Here is a 14525-nt window from a genome sequence, read left to right on the forward strand (position 1 = left end):
ACGCCTGATCCGACTCTGAATGGATCACTCTGAAAGTTAGGTTTTATTATTCTGATTTGAGATTTTAAATATTTTAATGTAAATGTATTTGCATGTTTTATTTTGTACGTCGCCCAGAGTGGCTGGATAACCAGCCAGATGGGCGACTAATAAATTCAATAAATAAATAAATAATGAAGCCATTGTTATCCAAAACTGTTGCTGTCATGAAGGAGTTGCAAAATATTCACAAATTTAGCAGGGCATCCAGTTTTCAGAAGGACGGTCCAGAGAGTGGTTCGATTCACAGTATCAAAGTCAGATCAATAAACGCCATATATAAAGGTCAATTCTTCTCCCGGCATTTTTCTTGAAGCTGTTGTGCAATGAAGATCATGTCCACTGTCCCCCTAGAAGGGCGGAAACCATTTTGAGATTCTGGGAGGACATCCTCTGAGATCAGTAAGAGGCGATTTGCGAGGATCCTTGCAAGGATTTTACCTGCAGTAGCAAGAAGAGAGATACCTTGATAGTTCCCACAATCTGTTCTATCACCCTTCTTAAAAAGGTGATAATTATGGCATCCCATAAGTCTTCCAGGATCTCCTCCCACATCCAGATTTTTTCAATGAGCTTATGTTGTTGTGTAAATTCAGGCCCACCTTCTTTAAAGACTTCAGCAGGAATCCCATCAGGTCCACTAGCTTTGTTGTTCTTCATTTGATTGATGGCTTTACCGACTTCATCCAAATTAGGGGATACTGCAACCTTGTCTCTAGTTTGTTGTTGTGAAATTTGCGAGAAGACCTCACCAGCCACAACAGAGTTACTATTAAGGAGGTCAGGGTAATACTCTTTCCAGCGCAGTGCGATAGACTTTTTATCCTTAAGAAGTTTGGTACTATCCACTGAACGTAACGGATTTGTACCATGATTTGTTGGTCTAGATGGCCTTTGTGGCATTAAAAAAGCCCCATGCATTGAGAGCATCTGCAAAGTGCTGCATTTCTTGAGCTTTCTTTATCCACCAGGCATTCTTAAGTTCTCTAGTTCTTCTTTGGACCTCAGCCTTTGCACTGGCATAGATTTTTTTCTTAGCAGCACAGTTAATGTCTTTTTGCCATATCTGGAAGGCTTTCCTTTTCTTTTCAATGATATGTTCAATCTCACTATCTTTCTCATCAAACCAATCCTGATGTTTCTTAGTTTGGTATCCATAGTTTGTTCACATGCTGCAATAATGGATGTCTTCAGTTTAATGCAGTATTCCTCAATGTTTTCAGGCAGTTCTGTCGGTAGATGTTTCTTGAGAGTTGTTTGAAAGCAGGCTCGCTTAATAGGATCTTGAAGGGCATGGATGTTCATATTACGCTTTGGTTTTCTTCCTTGGAGCCTACGTTGAGGAACAATATTAATGGCCATAGTGGATTGAATTAATTGGTGATCTGTCCAGCAGTCATCAGCACTCGTCATGGACCTAGTGAGGAGTACATCACGACGATCTCTGGCATGGACAATTGCGTAATCCAGGAGATGCCAGTGTTGCGACTGAGGGTGCTTCCATGATGTTTAAAATTTATTTTTCTGGTGAAAGAGTGTGTTTTTAATAACAAGATTATGCTCTGCACGTTTAGTCAGAACTAGAATACCATTCAGGTTGCTATTACCAACTCCTTCTTTCCCAATGGTTTCTGGCCATAAATCAAAACCATGCCCGACTCTTGCATTGAAATCGCCCAAGAGGATAATTTTATCTTCTTTAGGTATCCCTGATAAGATCGTGTCCAGCTGGTTATAAAAAAATTCCTTGTTGTCTTCAGCATCATGTTGGTGCATAAGCACTTACAATAGTTGCCTACTGGTTGTTGGCAAGTTTTAACCTGACAGTTGAGAGTCGTTCATTAATGCCAACAGGAACTTCTGACAAGAGCTTCACAAGATCATTTTTAATAGCAAAGCCTACTTCATGTATTCGTTGTTCTTGTTCTGGCAGTCCTTTCCAGAAGAAGGTGTAACTTTCTTTTTCTTCCTTCAGTTGTCCTTCTCCTGCTCTTCAAGTTTCTTGGAGTGCTGCTATGTCAATATTAGAATGTCTCAACTCCCTCTCGATGATGGCAGTCCTGTGTTCAGGACGTTCACTATCTGTATTGTCCAGCAATGTCCGTATATTCCATGTTCCAAAGTTTAATTGTCTTTTGCGACTGCTAAGTGGTGACCCCACTGGATGCGATAATCCAGTCAGGGAGAGAGATGAGGCAGATTATGTTTAGGACAACCTTTCTAGCCCCCTCCCCATATGGGGTGAGCAGAGTGGATCCTGAATAGGACTGCACAGTCGTGGATATAGCTGCCTCGGTCCTTGAGCCAGGAAGGCTGAGTCTGTATCCACTGCCCATGTGCCGGTCCATGACTAGGGGCTTCCGGATTTCACAGTCCTGCTCCCGTCGCCATTCGCCGATCACCATGGGACTTTTGGTTTGGTTTGGTTGGAAGACGCCTGTGAGTGAATGTTTTATGTGGAGAGATCGGTGCACGACGATCAACACACAATCTTGACAGAAAAAGGCTTTGATCCAATGGCATGAATACTACAACGATTGAAAGTCTTGTCTGCTGCAGCTTTCATCCGCCTTCACAGTTGTTGTAATGTACACATTGTTATCCTCCATCTATTCTGCCGTTGAGGACTTTCTTGGATCGTTCTTTGTCTGGTTCCTCTGATATTAGGGCCAAAACTCATGTGCCAGATCGTTTAAACAGGGGTGAGAGGCAGCTGTTCATCTGAGAAGAAAGTGGTGTCAATCTCACTTTTAGAAATGAAACCACAGAACAGCATGTCTGAGACCAAAACCTAATCCGGAGTTGTCTACAAGAGACCTGCGTCCTCTTGACAACAGATTCAAGTGGTGTGGAAGCTGAAGAGTGACTATTACACAGACACTGTCATTATAGAAGGATAGGCCAGCCTGGCCCCCTTTAGAATACACACCTTAACGTGGTGAGGGGGTTTGAGAGTGTTGAAGAAGCTGAGAGCAATGCCGTCAGGAGTCTAGACCAAAAGGCTAGACTCCTAGCAGGGGTCAAAGCTGAGACACCAGACTAAGATGCATCCAAACTCAGAGGAAGGCAATGGTAAACCACCTCTGAATACCTCTTACCACGAAAACCCTGTGAACAGAGTATCCAAAATGCAATACGAGATAGTGCTGGAAGATGAGACCCCCAAGTCAGAAGGCACTCAATGAGCTACTGGGGAAGAACAAAGGACAAGTATGAGTAGCGCTGTGACTAATGACGCAGCTGGGTCAAAGCCGACAGGAAGCCCAGAGGCTGACGCGCACAGATGCGAAAGGAGAGTCCGGAGTTGTACGACGCACACAGTAGGAACATGGAATGTGAGAAGCATGAACCAGGGAAAGTTAGAAATTGTCAAGCAAGAAATGGAGCGTATCAACATTACAATACTTGGTGTGAGTGAATTAAAATGGACGGGAATGGGACATTTTCAATCAGGCAACTACAAAATATTTTATGCAGGAAATGAGAAATCAAGAAGAAACGGGGTTGCTTTAATAGCAAGAAGTGATGTAGCAAAAGCAATTAGGAGCTACAATGCAAGGTCTGAGCAAGTGATATCAATGAGATTAAATGGGAAACCTATTAACATAACCATCATCCAAGTCTATGCTGCAACATCAAACGCAGAAGAAGAAGGATTGGAAAGATTTTACGCAGAAGTACAGGAGGAAATTGATCACACACCAAAACAAGATATGATGATAATCATGGGGGATTGGAATGCAAAAGTAGGGAACTGAGAAGAACTAGGAATTGTGGGGAAATGGGGCTTAGGTGACAGAAATGAAGCAGGAGAAAGACTTATTGAATTCTGTGAAGCCAATGATTTGTTTCTTGCCAACACAGTTTTTGATCAACCAAAAAGACGGTTGTACACGTGGACATCACCAGATGGTCAATATAGGAGTCAAATTGATTATATAATTGGAAACAGAAGATGGAGAAGTTCCATACTTTCTGCAAAAACAAGACCAGGAGCAGACTGCAGTACAGATCATGAACTGATCGTATCGAAAATCAGAGTAAAGCTAAAGAACAACAAAGCACTCATAATGCCAAAATACAATTTAAATAACATCCCAGAAGCATATAAAGATCAAATAAGGAACAGGTTTGAGGCTTTAAACTTAGTTGACAGAGAACCAGAAGAACTATGGAATAATGTCAGACTCATGATCAGGGAAGAATGCAAAAAGACAATACCTCTTGTTAAAAAGAGAGAAAGACCTCAATGGATGACTGAAGAAACTCTTAAAATGGTTACAGAGAGAAGGAAAGCAAAAGCAAAAGGAGATAGAAACACCGTCAGAACCCTAAATGCAACTATACAACAACTAATATGTAGGGACAAAGAAAACTATTACAATAGTTATAGTATAGAAATAGAAAAGAACAACAAAATGGGAAGAGCAAGAGCCCTATTCCAAAAGATTAGAGAAATGAAAGGGAAATTTAAACCACGAGTAGGGATGTTGAATAATCAACAGGGGAACACACAGACTGACAGAGATGAAATAAAAGGAAGATGGAAGCAATACACCGAAGAACTCTATAAAAGAGATGACAGGATGACTGATTCATTCATGGAGGAACCATATGATGAAAACCCAGAAATTTTAGAATGTGAGGTGAAAGCTGCTCTTAAAATTCTTGGAAGAAACAAATCACCAGGAATAGAAGGCATACCAATAGAGTTGCTACAAGCTACTGAGACTGAATCTGTCCAAAGATGGACAAAAATCTGTCAAGAAATATGGAAAACTAAACAATGGCCCACAGACTGGAAGCGTTCAATATATATCCCACTTCCAAAGAAAGGGGATCCCAGAGAATGCAGTAATTACCGAACTATTGCCTTAATATCCCATGCAAGTAAAGTAATGCTCAAGATTCTACAACAAAGGCTCTTACCATATATGGAGCGAGAAATGCCAGACGTCCAAGCTGGATTTAGAAAGGGAAGAGGCACCAGAGATCATATTGCAAACATACGTTTGATAATGGAACAGACCAAGGAATTTCAGAAGAAAATCACCCTGTGCTTTATAGATTACAGCAAAGCCTTTGACTGTGTAGATCATGAAAAACTATGGAATGCTTTAAAAGCAATGAGGGTGCCACAGCATCTGATTGTCCTGATGTGCAACCTATACTCTGGACAAGTGGCTACTGTAAGGACAGAATATGGAGAAACCGATTGGTTCCCCATTGGAAAGGGTGTGAGACAGGGGTGTATTTTATCACCCTATTTGTTTAACCTGTACTCAGAACATATCATACGGAAAGCGGGATTGGACCAAGATGAAGGAGGTGTGAAAATTGGAGGGAGAAACATCAATAATTTAAGAAATGCAGACGATACCATACTCTTAGCAGAAGCCAGTAATGATTTGAAACAAATGCTGATGAAAGTTCAAGAGGAAAGCACAAAAGCAGGACTACAGCTGAACGTCAAGAAAACTAAAGTAATGACAACAGAAGATTTATGTAACTTTACAGTTGACAATCAGGACATTGAACTTGTCAAGGATTATCAATACCTCGGCACAGTCATTAACCAAAATGGAGACAATAGTCAAGAAATCAGAAGAAGGCTAGGACTGGGTAGGGCAGCTGTGAGAGAATTAGAAAAGATCCTCAAATGCAAAGATGTATCACTGAACACCAAAGTCAGGATCATTCGGACCATGGTATTCCCGATCTCTATGTATGGATGTGAAAGTTGGACAGTGAAAAAGGTGGATAAGAGAAAAATCAACTCATTTGAAATGTCGTGCTGGAGGAGAGCTTTGCGCATACCATGGACTGCGAAAAAGACAAATAATTGGGTGTTAGATCAAATTAAACCAGAACTATCACTTGAAACTAAAATGTTGAAACTAAGGTTATCATACTTTGGACACATCATGAGAAGACATGATTCACTAGAAAAGATAATGCTTGGAAAAACAGAAGGGAGTAGAAAAAGAGGAAGGCCAAATAAGAGATGGATTGATTCTATAAAGGAAGCCACAGACCTGAACTTACAAGATCTGAGCAGGGTGGTTCATGACAGATGCTCTTGGAGGTCGCTGATTCATAGGGTCGCCATAAGTCGTAATCGACTTGAAGGCACATAACAACAACAACAAGGCCAGCCTGGACCCATTAGTGTCTAAAAGAGAGTGCTGTGTCAGGTTTGGAGACTCAGCCTTTTGTGGTAACAACCAGTCACCTGCTACCTTGACATCAAATAACGGAGCGTGGCTGTCATGCTTGTCATTTCCCCCAAAGCTGCATGTACTCCAGAGTTGGTGAACTGATGAGACCTGGAGGAGCCGCCCCAAGTCTACTGGAGCCATAATGGAGAACAGGATGATTGATGGTACTGCAGAACCTATCTAGCTGGCTAGGACAACACCTGAAGATCCTGGTGAGATAGCTACAACAGCCTTTTCCTACACTCAGGTGAAGAATCTGGGAGCAACTGTGGCATGTGTTTGGTAAACTTAAAGCAATGTGGACAAGTATCCATCTTATGCCTTTCTCCTAACAAGATAAGCCAGTGATTGTGTCTTTAAAGTTGACAGTTTATCCATTCACAAACAGCAACTTCTACAGGAGAGTAGGCTTACAGATAAAAAGAAGGATAAGAACAAGAAACCCAGATAGATAAAAGCCATCTTATTTATTGTTATTATTTATTGTTCCACACTATGATATTTGCAAAAGTTTGTAAGCTTCCAAACAGATAAAATACCCTAGAGAAATAACAAAGAGAAAAATAAAGGTGTGAAAAACACATGGATAACTTTCCCCTAGTTATGAATATAGAAGTTAGAGGATGATCACCCAGACTCTTAAAGTATGTACATAAACTAGAGATGACCTCCCCACCTTGAGCATAAGTTACCTACCTAGACCTCTAGACTGTTTCCAAAATGCAAACTGTGCAGGGGTAGATGTATGTGTGGCAACAAAGGTGAATAAAGCTCAAAAATAGTATCTGTGCTATTCCCTAACCAATACAAAGTCAAAGTTCACCTGTTGTACCACTTAGCTTTAACTGATCTGTTAGTGAGTGTGAAGAATCAGTTACTGTCAGGTTCTCTGTAGCATCAAACCAGCCTTCACTGATTTCTTGAGTATCTGAAGAACCTTAAAACAGTTGTAAATATTAAAAACACAGCACAGACAGGTAAACTGAGCACAAACATAGGTGAGGTAAGTAATCCTGGATTCATCCCCAGGGCCCTGTCTCTAACATTTGTTGCACCAGCATATATGAATAGCTACACCAATAGGATTGATACAATTTTTTTAAAAAAGTTAAGGTTTTTACATTACAGTAGGGCCCCACTTATACGGCGGGTTCTGTTCCGGACCCCTGCCGTAAAACAGAAAACACAGTAAAGCAGAACCCCATTGACTTTAATGGGGTGCATGCGAAAATGCCGCAAAAGCGGCTTTAAAATGGAAAACAAAAGCCGCCGCATTAGCAGAATGCCGGTAAGCGGAGCGCTGGTAAGCAGGGCCCTACTGTATATTTTTTTACTAATAAGCTTAAAAATTTTTTACTAATAAGCTTAAAAACCTGAATTTAACGCAAGAACCTACATTTATGCCTTCAAACTGAATCCATGAGATCCGAACACACATACACACACGTGTGTTAAAACTTGTTTCTTTTTGAGAAGAAATTGTATCTGACATTTAAGATAAAACATTATAAAATATGATTCAACAGGTCATGTATTATTGTTACAAAATTATGAATATGACTATGAACCAAACAGCATAGAAGAATACTGTTCTGCCCAGTAATTCCCAGTTTTTCTTCTGTATGGTGCTTGCATACATTTGCTATTTAAGGAAGATATTCTAAGGTTAAAAACAATAAGAGATCCATAAAACCCCAAGAAGAAATAATTGGGCTTCTCCTTGTGTGTATTGTCTCAAAGAGTTACAGAATATTCAGAACAATTGGGATGCTCTAGCTCTTAAATATTAGGACCCAATCTTCAAATGTTTAGATAAAGCAATGCCTATTCTAGTCAGACTCCCATAGTTGTTTATGTTCTAAGCCATAAACTTCCATGCCTTTTTTGACTGACTGATATTTTTAATGTAGTGTTATGCAGAGCTGCTCTTAAAGATCTCAAAATTTCAGCAGGTTCAGGATGTAACCACCGAAATGCTGACCTGTGTAAGGCAGTATGGTCATTTTACACCTAATCTAATTGGCTCCTATTTTGTTTTAAGGCCAAGATTTTGGCTTGACCTTTAAAGAGTCTGGGCTCTGTAAAAATAATATTTTCTGGTTTATGTTAACCTCTCTTATCCTGATTTTTACCCTTGAGGAGCTTCCAGAGTGGTTACCAATTAAAAGACTCAGTTGGTAAAATAAGCATTATCCACATCAAAACACTGAAAACAGCAGAACATTAACAGCTACAAGCAGATGTTCAAACCATATGAACCCAGTAAGATAAAATAACAAATAAGATAACCCCAAACCAGTAAGACAAAACACTTCTTAAAGGCAGCTAAAAGGCCTGGGCAAATATAAAGCAAGGTCAGCACCACGCAAGCATCTGTAGGGAGAACATTCCAAACAAAGCTGCCACTACCAAGAAAGCCCTGTTATGTACCACAACAAGGAATACCTCTTAAGAACATCTTAAGGATCTAAGGAGGTTTGCCTTTAAAGGCAGTACCCAGTACATCAGAAGCAGCACAGTTGTTAAGAAATTACCTAATCTCAGGGAGTGCCTTTTCCATTATGATTCCACCCTCTTATGCAGATTTAAGACCAGTACCGCTCCATCTTTTTTGTCAGTAAGGCTTTTTCATTGATAATCCCAGACCTGTGGAATGTCCCTTCCTGGGAGGCCTAATTGTTTATCTCACTTGACTCCTTTGGAAATTGGTGAAAATGTTTTTTTTTCCGTCAAGCCTCTGAGAAAAAAGACTTGAGAGTTGAAAAATGGTATCTAAGGTTTAACTGTACTTTAAATTGCTGATCACTTCTTCAAAACCTTACTTGTTCTTGTATGTTTAGCTTGTTCTTATAGTATTTTAATTCTTTTAACACTTTCAGTACTTAGAAAGCTATTTAAAAAAGGATAGGAAGGATGTGCAAGAAATTAGTCTGCAGTGTGATTGTTAATATTTTCAAGCTCATGTACTCTCCATACTCATGCCTTGTCCATTCATATTCCCTTTACCATGCACAGAAAGTAATGTTCAAATACTTGAGTCCTACAATTATTGGAACATAATGACCTAGTTCAGACAACATGTTGAACCACAGGGTGGTGTCAAAGTAGTTCTGCTAGCACAAGGATTTCCATTTCTGTAACTAAACTTCCCCTTGCTCTCTTCTTCAAATTTGCTCTGGAGAACAAATTTAGACTGTACACATGAAATGGAGAGGGAAGTTCATTGAGAAGCCAGAACTCCCTGTGCTAACGATACTGCTTTGTTAGATACTGCCCATTGTTTAGTGTGATGGGAACTAGCTGCAGGGAGCCATGGACTTACCTGCCCCCATGCCCTGTGGCTGTGAAGTGTTTGGAAGCTTTCTATTCTGGTTTAATTAACCACAGCTTATTACGTCATCTGAAACAAACCAACTTCAAACCATGGGTTATGACGCTCCTTTAAATAAGCCACAGATATCATTAACCACATTTTTAATTAACAGTAAATGGAAAATTACAGATTGTTCCTCATGGCTGTACCAGGGAAGGGGAGGGGTAGAGTGTACAATTGAGTGTACAATAGCTTAGCATGATAACGTGGGTCATTATCATCATGCTAAACTATGGTTCAGCCATTGTCTCCCTTAAGCAGAATAGGAAAGATCCCATATTCTAATAATCGTGCAAGTCCTATGGCTCTAATCAATAAGGATTCTCTCTCTATTCAATCATTCTCTCCCATCAAATACGCACACAAACAGCAACCACTGTATAAGACTGCAGATAAACCCACTGGCCATGCCCCCCACCTGTTGTTGTATTCCCATGTTTTGGGGTCTTCAGCTCTGTAGGACAGAAGCTGCTGTACTCTAGTAGGTCCCCCACATGATTTAGAACCCTGAAAGATTACAGCTCTAAATCACCCAGAGACCTTACTTTCTAGCAGGCTTCCTGCAACAGAAGTTCAGCCCCAAAGTATTGGGGGCTGCAGGAATGATGATGTGCACCAGGGAAATGACTGGATAGGACTGCAGTCTCCCAGTGGTGATAGGTGTGCTTTTTACAAGATGTGTTTCTGGAAGCATATGATGAAAGGGGAAGTACAATGATGGTAAACAAATACATTGGAAAAGCAGAGAGGAAGCCCAAAAGTCCAAGGTCTACTCCCAGATCTTACTGCAAATGACTATTTGATATTACATTAGATACCTAGCATCTAGAAGCAATTTTGCAAATACAGTAACAGAACTAGAAAATGTCAGAATTTTAAGTTCATATTTCACAGCTCCACTCCACAGCTATCATTTTAAAATAAATGGGATGCAAGGCACTGGTTCATTACAAAAAGAATGATTTAATAAGGCAGGGCTGGGAACCTTTGGCTCTTCAGATATTGTTGGACTACAATTCCCATCAGCCCATATCAGGACAGCCAACAGTGAGGGACAGACTTGTGTTCCAGCAACATCTGGAGGATCAAAGGTTCCCCAGCCCTATAATAAGGGGTGTAATTTTAATATAAATTAAATTTGCTATGTGTTAGTATTCTGTACCCATCCCTGGAACATTTTGATTAGAATTCTGAAAATTGTGAATGGATAGATTTAACTACTTTCATATTATATTTAATGTTTGGTAGTTACAGTTCAAATAGCAAGCAGTTACACTATAATAATATGACCCAATATTTTAAGAGGTTTAACTTACTATTTTCTACAAGTTCATATTTCTTCTTCTCAGAGTTTTTCTTGGAAAGGGATTGATCAGGGACACTGTTTTCATCAGCGTTCTCTTGATGTGTAACCTATTAAAAACCTGTATTCAGTTTTGCGTTTTTTTACACTGTACTGACAATTTAAATTTTTGCTCAACAGGGCCAACTTCTTCATACACCGATCAGTTTTAGACAAACTTATTTCCTAACTCACAATTCAGCAAAGCACCATCTGAGGAATACAGTTTTCCCTGAGAGACTGCAACTGGAACTTTAAATTGCTCTTTAAATTTCCAAAGCAGAAACGTTAGTCTGGGGATCCAGCTTTTTGATTACAATTTGATTAAAATCAGCATATATATACACCTGCATTCAAGAATGAGCAATCAACCCTGTGATATTTATCTTTGAGGCTTAGAACAATTCTATATTGGCATGGGCCCAATTAAGAGAGATGTGGTAGTATAAGATCTGCCTTCAAAATAAACCATTTTGAAAAATTCTCAAGTTAGTGAGGTAATTAAGCGTGTAAAAGACTTACTAACGGGAGTGAAGAAGCTTCCATATTCTGTGACACAGGCACCTGGGGTAGAGATTTTCCTGTCTGAAGAGTGGAACTGCAAAATAAGGAATTACTATTTTAATCAAACATGTATTATTCTTTCACTGAGTTTTTTCCCCCTTTGGCATATGAAGTACTTTCCAGCCAGTGCCTTGGTTCATCCTCACTTAATTTTTTATCAGAACAGCCTCCCTTTTCAATGGTGTTATCAGAAGAAATAATATTGTCTTTGGTATGATAGATGGGTTGTGTCCATTCCTGAAAGATCAAGTGAGTAGCAACCCTCAAAATCTCCCATAGGGAGGTGCTGTAGGGAGGTGCAGATATGCTGCAGTGAGACTGATCAATGAGAGAAAGTCACAGTGGCATATTGCCTCCCTTTGAAAGGCCAACATTTTCATCTAGAACGTGTAATATACAAGGTATTTCAGGTCCAAGAAAGATCTCCAAGTTCCCCCAAGTAACATCTCCTGAGCCAATATACACTCTATGCTCCATTCCCCACCAGATATGTAATGCCTTCCGCTGCTATGGCTGATTTCTGGACAGATCTGAAGACATATGATGAAAGAACCTTGCCCCTTGCCTGGGAAAAAATCTGTGAATACCCTCAGACAAGCATACTCAGCACCCACTGGTCTGAGGTGGATTTTTCTCAGGCCACAATGAAACCTGTAAGCCTTCTCCTACTGGTGGGCTGGGAAACCAAGAACCAGTTATAAGAGGAAAGCTGTGACTGAGAAATCAGGCTAATACCAGGCCAGTGCCTCCCTGGGCTTCTTTCGGGAAGAAAGGCAGGATGTAAATTTAACAAATAAATAAATACCAAGCCAGCTAATTTGTAGTCTTTGGGGCCAAAAGGTTGTCTGTATAAGCAAAACAAAGAAACCTCTCCTCCATTGACCCAGAGAGCTCTTCTTCTTATCCCTTCTGTGGGCAGACGGTATGGCTGCCTTTTTGTATTTCAGGGCTTCCTCAAACAGGCAGGAGCCCCTGAACAACATTGGAGCCTGAAGTGAAGTTCATCATCCAACGCTTCAGCCATTTTGCCCTTCTGGTGACCACATTTGCTGCTGAAGGACAGTGAACGCATAGGAGATGTGATTTTTTTTTTAAGTAAAAATAATCAGAGGAAAGGACCTGAAGAATAAAGAATATTTATTAGTAAAAAATCTAAGAGACTGAAAAGAGATTTTGCAGCAGAGAGTTGACAGGAATGTTCTATCTAGGAGTGGCAGGACAAGGAGGAGCTTCTTAGCAAATCACATGTCCCTGCTTCTCCAAGTCAGATGGTGGTGGGAGAGTCAACCCCTCTTGGATGACAAGGGAATTCCTTTTGTCTTTGTGTCCACCTACAGCTTGAAATCTGGTAAAGGGATTCTTCCTAGGGTTTAGACAGCAAAAGTGTTTAAAACAGTGATAATTCTACATTGAGCATATCCAAATTGTACCTTTAAAAAGTTTGGTAAAAATACTCAATTTTTTCAAAGCCTGGTTTATAACAGCCTCTTATATGCATGCTTGCATGTGTACTTCTGCCATGTAAATTAAGACACCTACAATTCTAACAAAACACCTGCTCAAGTCATGTCCTTTGCTCTCCTTTAAGGGCCAAACTACATGTTACATTATTCCAGCAACTGGTATTCAGAAGCATGCTGCCTGATTGTGGAGGCAGAGGAAAGCCGTAGCCATTGATAGCCTTATCCTACATGTATTTGTCTAATTCACTTTTAAAGCCATCCACGTTCATGGCCATCATTGCCTCCTGTGGGAGTGAGTTCCATAGTTTAACTATGCATTGTGTGGGGAAAGTCCTTTCTTTTGCCTGCTCTGAATCAGCTTTGAAAGAACATTCAGCTTCACTGGATGTTCATGAGTTCTAGTGTTATGAGAGAGGGAGAAAAACTTTCTCTTCCACTTTCTCCATGCCATTTTATACACTTCTATCACGTCACCTCTTACTTGCCTTTTCTCTAAACTAAAAAGTCCCAAATGCTGCAATCTTTCCTCATAGGGGAGTTGCTCCATCCCCTTGATCATTCTGGCTGTCCTTTTCTGACTTCCTTCAAAAGTAAATTTGTCTCATATTCTGGGCTTGGCCAAATATCAGAAATTTCTGGACTCAAATAGTGAATGAAATTAAAACAATCACTAGACATAATTGCCTTTGGACCCTCTAATCATTCTTTTAGGGTATGTAAAAGATGTCATTGCTCCTGATGACAGAGAAATTATCATACACTTATTGACAGCTGTTCAATTGTCCATTAGCTATAAATGGGAAAAGGTTAATCCAGAGGATTAATATAGAGGAGTGGCTCTTAAAGATTTGGAATCTTGCCTATATTGTCAAACCTGCCAATATTATAAGAACTAGGGAGGGTAGAATATATAATAATCCATTTATACAAAAGCAGAGCTTGTTTATCCAGTATTGGAATAAAATTAAAAATGAGATCCAGTGCATGATGTACTAGGAATAATCTAAGGACAGTCTTCTTTTCCTTCACACACCCCCATCTTAATTTATATGGATAATTTCATTCTTTTTATTTAGTATCTGGATGCATTTTGTTTTTAAAATTCTATGAATGAGTAATTCTGAACATGTAATATATTACACATATTATCACTATTTTGTTTATTAATACATGGAAAATTTGGAATACCAAAAATAAAAAATCATTAAAAAAAGATAATCATCAAAAGCTTGTGCTGAATGGGCTACTTTCACACTCCAGCTCTAAGTACTCCACACTTGGACCATGTTACCAAGGGTTTGCAACCTTCCCTCAGTTACAGGGGGGTCTTAAAGTGTCTATGAACACCCCACAAGTATTCTGGTTGAGCAGCTCTTTGTAGATAGGTTTCCTCCCAGCCACAGTATTTACAAATCCATTGGTAGCAGGTGCCTTCTTAGAATAGACATTCCTCCTTCTGTCACACACAAGAGAGTGGATGCCTTTTCTGAGATGGTGTCAGCTGTGGACGTATGTAAAAACAAAGA

The 14525-nt window shown here is 39.8% G+C and overlaps 1 protein-coding gene across 8 annotated transcripts in view; it reads right to left on the reverse strand.

Annotated features, from left to right (window-relative positions):
• Window positions 1-14525, reverse strand: part of RBM44 (RNA binding motif protein 44) — a 53898-nt gene that overhangs the window by 21354 nt on the left and 18019 nt on the right. For 7 of the 8 annotated variants that reach the window (XM_061607729.1, XM_061607728.1, XM_061607724.1 and 4 more), the window contains 3 exons: window positions 11495-11570; window positions 10947-11043; window positions 7081-7194 (listed from right to left, as the gene is read on the reverse strand). In XM_061607729.1, the coding sequence (XP_061463713.1) occupies window positions 7081-7194; window positions 10947-11043; window positions 11495-11570 (287 nt within the window). The remainder of the gene's footprint in view (window positions 1-7080; window positions 7195-10946; window positions 11044-11494; window positions 11571-14525) is intronic. The other variant, XM_061607727.1, reaches the window with a different exon arrangement.

This window comes from Rhineura floridana, chromosome 2 (genome assembly GCF_030035675.1).
Source record: "Rhineura floridana isolate rRhiFlo1 chromosome 2, rRhiFlo1.hap2, whole genome shotgun sequence".
Classification (NCBI taxonomy): domain Eukaryota; kingdom Metazoa; phylum Chordata; class Lepidosauria; order Squamata; family Rhineuridae; genus Rhineura; species Rhineura floridana.